This window comes from Tupaia chinensis, unplaced genomic scaffold, assembly GCF_000334495.1.
Source record: "Tupaia chinensis unplaced genomic scaffold, TupChi_1.0 Scaffold000659_1, whole genome shotgun sequence".
Classification (NCBI taxonomy): domain Eukaryota; kingdom Metazoa; phylum Chordata; class Mammalia; order Scandentia; family Tupaiidae; genus Tupaia; species Tupaia belangeri.
In genome coordinates this window covers 1,105,691-1,119,791 of record NW_006160181.1, presented here as the reverse complement: position 1 = coordinate 1,119,791, position 14,101 = coordinate 1,105,691, and the positions used below count along the sequence as shown (strand labels likewise).

At 48.6% G+C, this 14,101-nt stretch overlaps 1 protein-coding gene across 1 annotated transcript; it reads left to right on the top strand.

Moving 5' to 3' along the window:
- The first annotated feature begins 8,420 nt into the window (after positions 1-8,420).
- S100A9 (S100 calcium binding protein A9) lies at positions 8,421-11,610 on the top strand. Its single transcript, XM_014592107.2, has 3 exons — positions 8,421-8,558; positions 8,938-9,095; positions 11,221-11,610. Exons 2-3 carry the CDS (start codon positions 8,958-8,960, stop codon positions 11,491-11,493), a joined length of 411 nt encoding a protein of 136 aa, XP_014447593.1. The 5' UTR covers positions 8,421-8,558; positions 8,938-8,957; the 3' UTR covers positions 11,494-11,610.
- Positions 11,611-14,101: the final 2,491 nt, after the last annotated feature.

The following is a 14,101-nucleotide window of genomic DNA, read 5'->3' as shown; positions in this document are numbered from 1 at the left end:
GTTTATGGTAAAAGAAGTTCAAAAGCCGTAGCCATTTTAAGTTTTAATGTTCATAGTTAATCGCTTTATTCTGATGATCTTTCTAAAATATTTCGTAATAGGCTACAATCCAAAAATTGCCTCTTTTAAGGAAATTAATGAAAAAGACTCTGATACATACTCTTGAATGGAAGTTTTTGATAACTTTGAGATCATGTTTCTAAACTTGCAGGGTTTAAACAGATCAGACCACAGTGACACTGCAAATTGGACTCCCACGTAGTCAACCACAGTTCAAGTCTTGGACCCAATGGCTTAAAACTCACTCCAGGCTGTGTGCATGCATGCCCGAAATCCTGAGAGGAGAATGGAAGAGAAGGGGTTGCAACATGGACAGTGGTAAGAAAGCTAATTCAAGAAGACATAGCACTTGTAAATATCTGCACCTAACACAGGAGTACCCAAACACAAGTAGGAAAGACGGCTAGGTCTAAAAGGAAAGATAGACTGCAACACACTAATCGCTGGGGAATTATGTGAGAAACATTGTCAAACAGGAAATGGTGTTTAGCTCTCTGTGTGTAGAAATTTGTGTCACTGGGTGTTCCAAAATTCTATGAGATTCTTAAATATCTGTTATGTAAGAGTATGTGATTAGTCACTCTTGTAATGTTAAATAGTTCTAATACAGTTTGTCACAGAAATGATCGTATTTTTCAGTTTGGGGTTATAGTTAAAGCAGATCTCAAGCCGTAGCCATTTTAAGTTTTAATGTTCATAGTTAATCGCTTTATTCTGATGATCTTTCTAAAATATTTCGTAATAGGCTACAATCCAAAAATTGCCTCTTTTAAGGAAATTAATGAAAAAGACTCTGATACATACTCTTGAATGGAAGTTTTTGATAACTTTGAGATCATGTTTCTAAACTTGCAGGGTTTAAACAGATCAGACCACAGTGACACTGCAAATTGGACTCCCACGTAGTCAACCACAGTTCAAGTCTTGGACCCAATGGCTTAAAACTCACTCCAGGCTGTGTGCATGCATGCCCGAAATCCTGAGAGGAGAATGGAAGAGAAGGGGTTGCAAAATGGGAATTCCTCCTGAGGGGTGATTTCTCACTTTCAGTCTATCTTTCTGTCTCTCCGTAAGCACACATGCCCTATAGCAAAAATCTCTCTTAAAAAAAAAAGAGAGAGAGAGAGTTGTATAGCTCATATTAACACTGTACTGAAAACTTTTGTTGACATCTTTGGTCTCGTTTTAAGGGGACACACTTCTAACATTTGGTTTTTAAGTTTCCAAAGATATCTTTCAACTCTGTATTTTTACCACTGTGAAGATCACCTTCCTCTTCTCCACCCACTTTCCTGCCACTTACATTGTTACCTCAACCCAGTCAGACAGACACCGGTTGTGCACAATTTTTGCCACCTTGTTCTCACCTCACGTTTTGTTTCAGATCTCCATATAAATGTACGAATGTTTACCACTGACTCAAATGTGAGTGTGCTTGGCCATCATTTGTTGGGTGGAATTTGTTCTTAATAGTTTTCTCATGATGGAATCAACACTTGCTGGTTTTTGCATGTGTAATATTTTTTTCTGCCACCTTGTTATATGAATAGCTTATCTGTAGGAGGCTAGATCTTGTTCACATCTTCAACCAAAATAACATATGGCAACACATTGAATGCAGAAATAGGTACAAGGATCTAGCTGTCTTCTTTCAAGTTAAAAAGTGGTCTGCAAAAAAAGGGGGCGGGGGAGGCAGCAGATGGCATTGTGGCTAAGGTGCTGGATCCCACATGGGCAACTATATGGTTTGAGCCTGGACCTGGCAGCTTAAAAGACTGGACACATGTGCGTGCATGCCTAAAATTCCAAGAGGAGAATAGAGGAAACGGGATTGTGGTGTGGCCTTCCCCACTGTTGGGTGATTCTCATTTTCCCTCTCTCTCTGTCTCTCTCTGGCAGAGCATACATGCTCTGTGGCAAAAATCTTAAAAAAAAAAAAAAGAGAGAGAGAGAGAAAGAGAGACACTCATCTCACTAATTTTCTTTTCCTTTTTTTGGAGAGGTTTTTGCTCTAGGGCGTGTGCACTTGCCAAAAAAAAAAAAGAGAGAGAGAGAGAGACAGAGAAACAGAAAGGGAGAAATCACCCCCCAAGAGGGATGGCCATGCTGCAAAATCCCTTCTCCTCCATTCTCCTCTTGGGATCTTGGGCACACACGCACGCACACCAGGCGAGAGTTTAAGCCACCAGGTCTGGGACTCATACCGCAATCGACTACATGGGAATTCAGCGACATAGCCATTACACCAACTGCTGGTCCCAATCATCTCACTAATTTTCTAATATATGCAAGGTATTCAAAAAAGTTCATGGAAATGTTTGTTATGAAAAAATTATGTATGAACTTCAAGGGTTTTTTTGCGCTAAATTGAATTCATACTTTAATTGCATTTTCTAAGAACTTTTAAAGTTCCCTCACACTTATCTGTATATGTGTGTGTGTGTCTGTGTAACTTTTTTTTTTAAAGTATGCTAGGGACAAATGGCGGCACGTTGGTAAAAACATGATGCTCTGCAGGGCAACTTCACATGGTTCAATTCCTGAGACCTCTATGAATACACCAGGCACACATGTGCCTATGAGCTGGGGCTGGCTGAAGGCTGGGGATAGATCATAGCATCGAGACTGTTGAGGGTGTTGTATTCTCTCTCCCTTTCTCTCACTCATAGAAAAATAAGTGTATTAATATACTTTAGGTGTATTAATAAATATTTTATTTTTTAATTTTCAGCAATAGCTATTGATATATTTAATGCACAGAAAGCTCTTTGGAATACTCGATAATTTTTACAAGTATTGAAGAGTCCTAAAGATGAAAATACTGAACGTCTGCATCAAAGCACAGGCTGTCCTGATGCAGGTGGCCACAAGGTGGCAGCATGTGCTTTCCGATAATCCTGGAGCTGTTTTTCACCCAAGAGGAATCTACCTGGTCTCCCTATTTCTCCATCGTTCCTCTCCACTTCCTTATCTTCCCTCTGTATCTTCCTGCTTTTAACAACTTCTTAATCACAGGAAGTGACACTCTTCTAACCATAAATTCTATCAAAACAAGTCAGTCATTCATTTTGTTCTACAAACATTTATCAGGTATCTCTCACATGCAAAGTTTATCATCCAGGCATGAGTGATTCTGGAAACTTCTGTCAAGTAGTTAATAATCTAGTGAGGGAGACAGACACAAAGGCCAATAATTATAAAGCCAGCATGGGTTATGTTTAGAAAAACCTTTTATTTTCTACAAATGTCTGTGTACTTCAAAAGGATTCCTGAGAGGCAAAGAAAGACAGTAGCCAGAGACTGAGATACTGATCAGGAATTTCTGGAGAGAAGACTATTTGGGGTGCAGTGAGGACAAAAGCCAGGGCCTGCAAGAGATGGACGGCCAGCAGGTGGCATGGTGGCTGAGGTGGCTGCATCCCACATGGCAGACTGTGCAGTTCCAGTCTCAGACCCAGAAGATTAAGAAACATGTTGGGCACACGTGTGCGTCTGCCCAAAATCCTGAAAGGAGAAATGGAGGAGAAAGGCTTGGGGTGCAACCACCTGCCAATGATATCTCATTTGTCCTCTCTTCTCTGTCTCTCCCTAGCAAGTGCATGTGCCCGCTAACAAATTTCAAAAATAAATAAATAGATGGCCAGCCAGTGGCGTAGTGCTGAAGGCATTGGACTCCCACTAAAACTGCAGTCTTAGTCGAGGGCCCAGCTGCTTGGAACTCACACCAGGTGTCTGTGCAAGTGTGCCCAGAATCCAAAGAGGATCACCCCTTGGGGATGATAACTTGCTTTCTGTCTCTCTGTCTCTGTCTGTCCAGCGAGCACACACACCACGTAACAAAAATCCCTAAAAAATACATAAATAAATAAGAAAAATAACTGGAGAAACAGACACCGGGGAAGTAAAAAGGGAATGGCCACTTTCTCAATTTGGGAAATAAAGTTCCCCAGAAATTACAAGGATTCTAAGTAGAGGCAGCCGAGGTAAAATCAGGGACAGGTATTTAGACTTGGCAAAGCTTCAGGCTGAGGATCCAAGAAGCCAGGTTACCCGAGCAGTCCAGGGTAGCTAAAGGGAAAGGGACTGCCCTCGGCGGAGTGTCTCAGAACCTCAGAGTGGCCAGTCGATGGAGGCTACATGGATGCAAAGGGATGGCCAAGGTTTGGTGAGGGCTCAGCCCAAAGGTGGTGGGGCAACAGCCTAAAGTTACTCGTGAGTAACGTCTCTAAACTCTAGTGCACCAGACATCCAGAATGAGCAGTGAGGGGACGGGGAGAGCAAGGGGCTTATGGTTGGTGGCCCAGATCCACAGCTCTCCAAAGAAGAGTATCCAGGAGTCCAGGAGGAGGAAGGGGGAGAGTGGAGCATGGAGCAACAGGTTGTCTGAAGGCTGGGAGGGCTGGGCCTGGGTGTTGGTGTCCCTGTGATCACGGGGACATGACTGGGTGCTGAAGGAACAGATGAACCAGGAGGTGATGCCCTGGAGCCATGTGTTGAGGGCCCACCCAGCTTTCTTCAGAACCTGGAATTAGTGCTAGAAATGACCTGGAGGCCACCTGTTCTGTCATTCAATGCACAGGAAAATGGAGTCCCGAGCATGAAAATGGCTTCGAAAGACCGGTAAGTCTAGGAGAGACAGGACCAGAACGCAGCTCTCAGCTCTCAGTCATTGTAAATGTTTTCCAGGGGCCCAGGCTTGTGTCTGCTGTGACACCCCCATCGCCACACACCCCACGTGACCTGAAGGCAGCAGCCAGAGGGACACGGGGGACAGACATGGACACGCTGTTGGTCCTGGGTGGGAAAAGCACAGGGGTTGTAGCTGTGGGAGCAGTTTGCTTGCTTACTCCGTTTTGACCCAGCAGAGGAAACCACACCCTTTTCTCCTGATGACAGCTGCAGAGCCACTGTCTGGAGACAGGGGAAATAGCTCGATTCATGCCTGGCACGTGGCTCTGAGTTTGCCTGGGAAATAAGTACCCTGAGGAGACCTCAGCTTGTTTGGCAGTGAGGAAGGAGGTGGGCAGGGGTTGGAGCACCCATCCCTCAAGCCAGGAATAGCCAGCTGGGGTCTCAACCTTGGACAGCTCAGCCTTGGGTCTGGTTTAGCCTGGGACCTACAGGCCCTCCGTGGCCTTCAGAGGTGAGAGTCAATGTGGGGTCCCCAAATGCAGAATGTCTGTCTAGAAGCCCTGTCTGCACGCTCCCACCAACTGCTCGGCCTTCTCTCCCCCCTGCCTGTTCCACCACCCTCCTGAATCGACTCCACAGGATCACGGTCAGAGGCTCTGCACAAAGGCACAGGTAAAGGGGAGCAGGCCGGGGTTCGTCTTACTCACGCCTGCCTTCATTTACTCATACGCTCTTGCATTTATTCCTTCGACTGTTCATCCAGCGTTCACCAAGCCAGGCCTTCAGTGCCAAATCTCCAGAGTTGAGCCGAGCGGTGTCCCCGCTTGGAGGAGCCACAGTCAAGTTCAGGAAACAGACCTGAAAGTCTAGAACGGCATATAGCGGAGCAGAGGCTGCTGACTGTCTGGGCGTGCTCTGGCACACACCCCGCTTCGTTGTTAATCTGTTTGTTTTTCTTTGAAATTAGTTCATATATTTTATAAACAGGAGTTTTCACATAAAAATTCAGATGTCCTGACCTAGCCTGTTGGAACCGCTGGTAGAAAACCGAACTGCAGAGCGGGCAATCACATGGTTGACTCCGGGTTCAAATTCCCAGGTTGTCCTGGAAACATACCTGGCACTCATAGGCACTCAAGATCCTGGGGAGCGAAATTCTGGGGGGAGGGGGCTCAGCAGGATGAGACCCTGTCACGGGTGCCTCTCAATCTCCGTCTTTCTCACTCTAATGCGCGTGCACGTGCTCTCTATCATAAATAAAATACTTTCTTGCATCTTTGGGAGACCCAGCAACACCTGGTCCACTTTCCCATGTGGCGACCCTCACCTGAGGCTGAGGGGTACTGTCCGTCCCTTCAGAGGAACACACCCATTCGCCACAGTCTCCACCGCTCCCTAGTGGTCCCTGAAACTGAGTTGCCAAGAGTCGGCCAGCTGGTGCTGTTGATGTGAGCGAGCCCTGTCAGCTTCACCTGGGCCTTGTTCCCACCGCCTGTGTGGGAGATCCTTGGTCCACGGCGGAAAGTGCTCTGAAAGAGGCAACAGAGGGAATTGTGGGAGCGCATGGGAAAGGCACCCAAGGCACCTGCCGGGATTGTCTAAAACCAGAAAAATAGCAATTTCTTAATAGCCTGAGAAGGCAAGCACCTCTCCTGAATCAACACTCCATGACCGTAGTCAGTGGCTCTGTGGAAGTCACAGGGTAAAGGGGGCCAGACCAGTGTTCAACTCCCGCTGACTCCTTTCTTCACGCATTCATACACTTCTGCATGTATTCCTTCCCTGTGCGCCCGATGTCCACTGAGCCAGGACCTCACTTGCCACTAGGTTCAGTGCTAGGGCTGTTGGCTGTGGTTTCTGCTTCTCACATTTTTTAGCTCGAAAAATGGGAGGCAGACTCAGTTAGGGGAGGAATCTGAAGTCCACCGTGTATTCCTGGGCTATGTCTGCAGCATTCATTCACTTCATTCATAGATGTTTAACTCAGTCATTCGTAAGTACCTGTGGTGTGTGCAGCACGGAGCTAGGCCCTGAACCCGAAGACATAAGATTATGTCTCCTCTTCATACTGATTCACCCACCGAGATCCCCAGCACCTAGCATCAGTGTCTGGCACACAGTATGTGCTCAGCCAACACTTGGTGTGTGATTGAATGAATAAAAAGGTAAAGAGGTGGCTGATTATAGGACCTTCTATTTGCTGAGCTCTTTATTTACTGACAGGGCTTCACAGAGACTGTCGCAATCCTCAGGTAGGCCCTGTTACTGTCCTCTTTGACTGATAACAACAGTGAGGCCAAGAGAAGTCACTTGCTGGAGGTGGCACAGCCATTCTGAACCCTTAACTACCACTCCACACACCACCTCAGCGTTGCAAGGCAAGATGTGCTCAGGCCCTAGACAGCACACACCAGGGCCACCATGAGCTTCCTTAGGCAGGACAGTCAGGAGGGGCCCGCAGTGAGGGAAGGCTGCATGCAGTCTGGGCAAAACGAAAGCAGAGGTGGAAAAAGAGAAGCATCTTCCCTGAGGGATGCAGAAAGGCTGGGGCAAACCCAAGCATAAGAGAAGGTGCCCCAGTAGGGTCTCCATGTGTGCTTCCTGGAGCACCCACGGGGGTGCCAGTAAGGAGACGTGATCTTCCTGCAAGTTCAAGCACGCCCTGGGTGAATAAGAACCTCCCTTTGAGGATTCACAGCCAGTTACTAGATGGAGGAGAAGTATGCAAATGAGTCTGCTTCAGGAAAGCAAGTGTTAAGAGCCAAAGAGTGGGAATAATTGCAGAGAGGAAGAGACTATATCATAATGGGAATAGCAGAGCAGGATTCCTGGACTGTCATGATGAATAGGGCCTCACCCTAAGAGTGGGGGAAGGTCTCCTTGGTGGCAAGGTGGGAGGCAGGTGCTATGTGCCCCAGTGGAGAGGGAGGAAAGGGGAGGTTGACAGGATAGGTGGGGCCATTCTGGGGGTCTTCGAGTACTGGGCCAAGAAGCTCGGTTTTCTTCATGGGCAGTGGGGAGCCGCTGGAGCTGTTTAGCCAGGGAGGGACACATCTTGTTCACAGGAGGCTGCATAAAAGCACTTGTCTTCTAGATTGAAAGTTCTTGGAGGACGCAGACCCCTCGTCGGGAGCAGGATTTGGAAGAGTGAGGCTGAGAGATGCTAGAAACAGAATTCGCCCTTAGGAGCTCTCATTCAGGTTGCAAGAGAGAGGTAGAATCAAAATTGCCTTAAATCGGGAGTCAGGATAGCTGGGTTCAATCCCTGGTAGGTCACCAACCAGCTATATGACCTTCCTCAGCCTTCTCTTTCATCAGTTTCCTCATCTAGATTGCAAGAAGGCTGACCACTCCAAACACCCTTGAAATCCCAACTCCCACCCTGCGAATCTAAGAACCCTGTGCCACCACCCCATCCTGAGATCACTTCTCGCAGAGTTAGATAGGCACTGGGAAGGTTCATTCCATCCTCGCTGGGTTGAACAGGAGGGCCAGACTGCAGCCCCAAGCTCTGGCTATCACAGGTGGGCTCAGAGAGTGCAAGGGGAGCCAGAGGTGCTGCAGGCCTGCTGGCTTGAGCAGGGACAGCTGGGGGCTGGGCAGCAGGGGAACTAAAATAACCAACCAGCTTCCTACCAAACCAGTTCCAGGCCCAGGGCTGGGAATTTCACAAAAAAAAAAAAAAAAGCCAAAAGAGCTGTGTGAACACTTCCTGTCCCACCCCACCCCTCTTCCTGGCAGGGTTACCACACCTGTGAAGCAACCTCCCCGAGAGAGGGCCTAGTGTCCTGGCCATGAGCTGCCTATAAATGCCGGGCATGCACTGCTCTACCAAACCTCTGTGTGGCTCCTCAGCTTCAGCTTCGGTAAGTGAGCTGCCAGCTTCCCAGGCAGAAGCCTGCCTACCATTCTTCCTTCTCCTCCCCATTCTACTTCCTCCCAGAGCCTCCTCCTGGAAGCCCTCCTTGATGAATCCCACCAACTTTTAAACTTTCTTCAAATGCTCTTAGGTTATGTTCTGCTAGAGCCTCCTGCTTTCAAATGCTTTGTTTTTTGGCGTTCTTCAGATATCTTAAAAATATCACTCCTCACCTGTGTGTGACAGGCGGTCTCCTAGCTGCAGCCTGTGCTTTATTTTTATTTCACACCCCCCACTTCACTTCTGCCAGCAGCCAGTAGGAAGTATCCAGAAAGCTCAACAGCCCTTCTGACTAAGCGCCTAACCTTTGCTTCTCTGTTTCTCAGAGTGCAAGATAGCTGGAGAAATGTCGCAGATGGAAAATAGCATAAACACCATCATCAACGTCTTCCACCGGTACTCAGTGAGGCTGGACCACTTCGACAAGCTGAACAAGAAAGAATTCGGACAGCTAGTGAGAAAAGAGTTGCCCAACTTTCTCAAGGTAGGGCTGGACTTCGGCAGGCCTGATGCAGCCTCTGGTAGTTTGGGTTAAGAAGGGAGGATGGGGTGCAGTCTGCAGATGTCACGGAAAAAATGCTAGCTCCTCGGTCCCTGCCTCCAAAGGCAGCAGGTGCCCTATCACTGGGGCTCAGGGTTGGCACGGACAGAGTCCAGAAATTGTTCTGCTGACCCCAGCAGTGTGCCAGGCCCTCTAGAGAGAGGTGTCGTGGCAAACGGGAAACCCACAAGTCTAATGAGGGAGACACACAACAAAGGCATCGAGCAGTAAAGAGTGCGGTAAATCTGATGCCAGCAAGTCCTCAAAGAAAGTGAGAGAGTGCACTGCAGGTGGTTCAGGCGGCAGAGGGCAGCACTGACTGCTTAGGGTGGGCAGGAAGGGCCTCTGCAAGGAGGGGACATTTGAGGTAAGACCTAGAGATGACGCTTGGCAGGAAGCTGAGGGATCTCCAAGCCTGAGATGGGAACTTGAGGTAAAAGACCTAAAGGGCTATGCTAACCCTGAAGGTCAGCAGAAAACCAATGCGTCAGTAAGAGCATGCAGAAAGCCCCAGCACGGCACGTACAAAGCCCTCAGGAAAATGATCGCTTTTCTCCCTGATCTGAATGAACACGATTAGGTAATTCTAGGGAAAGGGTACATTTGTTCCAGTGGCCTTTTGGTGTTCTTTTTAAATTTGGGGAATGGGGGGAAACAAAAGCCTGAACTAAGAAGGGTGGGACCATTGGGTCCTGAAGCCACACATCCTGGCTCTAAGAAAGGACCCAAGCCCCAGGGATGGGCCACCTGGCTGTTCTCTGCATTCCCTGGTCCGCACCCCTAGGCACCCTCAGCCCTGACCTTGGCAAGGTGGGGAATTGCAACAGGAGGAAGTTTCAGGGAGGCTGGCATCCCCCCATGGTGGGGATCTCAAGCGATCAGGACTCAAGATTGGAGCAGACAAGAGAAGGGACAGCCAAGAGGCTATGTAGGCTGGCTTCTCCCCTGTGTGCCCTGCAACGCATGCTCCAGCCCCCACAGCACCCCCAGCCACCACAGAGTGACAGGCTAGGAGCGGAAGCTGGAACCCTTCCAGGCCCCCCACCCCAGTCTGCTCAGAAGGGTATGCTCTGGGCAGCTGGGCACCCCACAGTTCCAGAGGGGCTTAGCTGAGCTGCCCCAGCCAGCAGGTTGGAACTAGCTGACCCTCCTTTCTTCCCCACCTGGTCTTTCCATCTGCCCCGACCCGTCCCCTGTGGACTTCATCACACCCTCTGGGGTGAACAGAACATCTGCCCTGCTCTCTGTCCCCCCAGTCTCCCAGACCTCATCCCATCTTATTTAAAGTGCTTTGCCATTATGTAGGTTGAAATGAGTTTCATTAACTAGTAACCTCCAGAAGGAAGGAGGGGAAGTGAAGTGAGCAGGGTGGACCTGAATGCGCATTTCCACTTGTCCGCTTCCACACCTCAGCAATCCAGGAAGGCCAAGTACCCTTTCCAAGACTTGGTTTCCTCCAGTCTTCCTCCAAGAGGAAGCGGCATCCATTTCTACCTGTTAACGTTATTGTAAGAACTAAATGAGGTGACATTTCTAGACTTACTGATTGTGTGACCTCACGCAAGACACTAGACATATTCCCCTCTTCCGTGAAATAGAGAATCACAGTACTCAGACTGTAGTTAGATGGGGGATTGGGGAGTGTTAGCACATGTACAGCAGGTGTTCCACCAGGAGCTTTCCGTCCATAGTCGCTTTTATTTATTTGTTTATTTTTTTAGGTTTTTGCCATAGGGCACATGTGCTTGCCAAAGAGGGACAGAAAGAAGGAAAGTGAAAAATCATCTCCCAGAGTGGATGCCCACACTACAATCCCTTCTCCTCCATTCTTCTCTTGGGATTTGGGGCATGCGTCTGATGTGATTTTCAAGCTGCTGAGTCCAGGGCTCAAGCTGTGATCGGCCATGTGGAGTCCAGTGCCTTAGCCACCATGCCACTTGAAGGCCCTAGTCTTCTTTAATTTTTAAATTGAGACCCAGGGACCAGGCCACCTGATCCTTTTCTGTGCTCGATAAGTCCCCACTCCTGGCCACACCAGCCCTAACAGCTCTCTCTCCCCTACCCACAGAAGGAGAAGAAAGATGAGACGCTCATAAACGATATCCTGGAAGACCTGGACACCAATGCAGATGGCGAACTGAGCTTCGAGGAGTACATGATGATGATGGCGAGGCTGATTGTAGCCTCCCATGAGGAGATGCACAAGAATACCCCTAAAGGAGAAGGCCACAGCCACGGACCAGGCCTTGGGGGAACTGGCCCTTGCCCTGGCCGCAACAATGATGGTCATGGCCATGGTCATGGCCACGGTCATGGCCACGGCCATGGCCACAGCCACTAGGCAGGAGGACAGGCCATTCTGCACCTCTCTTGCCAGGGCCTCAGAGAATGTCAGGCCACACATTTACAGCTGTGGGGCTAGAGATCAGAGGGGAAATAAAGTCTTCCTTCAAGCCAGTGCTCTGTGTGCTTTCTCCTCACCATCTGTTCCAAGGGTCTGCCCAAGAGAGCTCCACCCTTATCTGTGGCTCTAGCCCTTTATTCAGCAATAACAGAATGAGAAGCAATGATATGTGAATCTGAACCCTGGGGCTCAACTCCCTGGCCATGTTCTCACCATAGACCTCAGCACCCACCCACTACACAGGTTTCAGTCTCCTGCCCAGTTTATCACCTCCCTGACCCAACTGTCAAAATGGCCCTTGTCACTGCAGAATGCAGAAAAGGGCTATCCCTTCCCCTCAACCTGCCAGCCATCTCCTCCTGAGGTGCAACCCACACTGTCTATGTAGTCATCTTTCTCCTAACAGAACTCTATTCCCTCTGGAAATCTTCCATGCCATATCTGGGGAAGACACTGGGGCTGGACAGTAGGGGTAAGGACAAACTGGGTGTGTTTCCAAACCCCAAACACATTTCTGGATCTAAGAGAGCAGTTGGGGCTCTCTTAACAGACCTAGCATCCTAACTTGGGATTGGTGGGGTGGGGTACAGGGGTACACATATGGATGCAAGCCTGGGAATTTAGCCCCTGCCCACTTCACCCCCCATGGGAGGGCAGAGTGAAGAGCACTTACCTGCCCATCAGAAGAAATAAATTCCAATCCCAGCTCTGCAGCTAAAAGACTTCATGACTACCATGAGGCATTTGTACTCTGGACACAGAGAGCCTCTGGGGCCTGAAGATGCTGATTTAAGCCTCAAGGGTCTACTGTTCTCTCTGAGGTGACCTAGATTCCTTCAACCCCTGGTCATAGCTGAGCACTGGGGCCAGCAAGGGCATTGGCTACTCTCTGCCAAACCTGGGCCTGGCTCCATCCTCCCTAGGGCTCAGCCGCTGCTCCTAGCTCAAGCAGCCTCCAGACCCATTGCTCACTTCAGAACCCTCAGTGGCTACCCTGTCACTTCCCTGCCCTCCTACCATAAAGTCTCTTTCCAGTTTACAACCAGCAATCTGCGTCTCCACAAACCAGAGCCCAGGTCGGGGTCCTCTGTCCCTGTTCTTTTCAGCAGAAAAGAATAAGGATTTGGTGAAGCTGGAAGAAATACTATCAAGCATCTACTCCCCATTTTCATGAATGAAGGAAACAAACCATAGAGAAGAGACTAGACTGCACACAGTGACAGAGCCGGCCAGAACAGTGCAGTGAGAGAGGGTCCACTGATGGCATCTGCTCAGCTCCTGCCCCCAAAGGTGAGCATGAAATAGTGGAGCTGCCAGGTCAGAATCCATCTGTCCCTTCAGAAAGAGATAGCCCCTTTCTGCATTCTGCAGTGACAAGGGCCATTTTGACACAGAATCCATCTGTCTGCCCATGGCTGGGTCTCCGCCTGCCTGTAGCACACTCCTGGTGGTCCAGGAATTCTGCTGCAGGTGTAGCAGATTTAATGGTCCAGGAACTGTTCTAGGCTATGAGCTTTAGTAGCAGTTTTAGAAGTCCTTCCTTGCTAGTCCTTCCATGCCTGACTTGGGGACATGACACCTGGGGACAGCCCTTCTACCCTTGCACTCACATTCTGAAGGAATCATCATCCTTATCCCCTTTCAAATGCAGTTTGGCTCAGGGAAAAGAGAAGCAGTCTAGGAGGTGGAGGATCTTGGTCTACTACTGGCTTTGCTGGGACTAGGTACTCTGGGTAGGGTCATAGGTACTCCTGCGTCTCCCCTGCCCCACCCCACTTATCCCCATATTTTATTAATATGTTCATGACCCTGTCACCCCAACTAGACTATGAACTAAATGGGGGGCAAAGTCCATGCATCTTTCCTATTTCCTACTTTCCCCCCAATACTGCCTAGAGTAGGTTTGATACACAGCAAATTCTCAACAAATATGGACTATATAAATGTATTAAAACTTCTCTCATGCTCCACACCCTTCTCTCAGAGGAACGTATGGGGGAAAAGGAGAGGATGAGAGTGGAATTAAAACCCTCAAATTGAAGGCTTCTGGGTCATCATCATAGAAGCTCAAATTTGAAGGAGGGGGTAAGTTTTTACAGTCATACCAGTTCTGCCTTTATTTGTCATACACTGGAAGTTTCCATGTGAAGAAAGAGATCTGGCATGGGAAATTAATTAATTAATTAACTAATTAAAAATTTTAAACCTATTGATTTAATCCAACCTGCTCCACTCTTACCCTGAGTGATCATTCCAGCATTCTTGTCAAGTGGTTGAACCAATCCTGCCTGAATTCCTCCAGGAAATGGAAGCTTCCTTTTTCTGGTACTTGGAATGTCTTTCATTACACTGAGACAAAAATCTGCCTCCTCATGCCTGCCAGGCTTTAATCCTAGCTTCCTTCCCACTCATTTGGGTACACAGAATAAATCTAATTCCTATCCTTCTTTCCTTCCACCCCTGAATCCATCCATCCATCTATCTGCAAAACACTCCCTAAATTACACCCAGGGTTTCTCCAACCTCTTCACCTTTGCACCGGTAA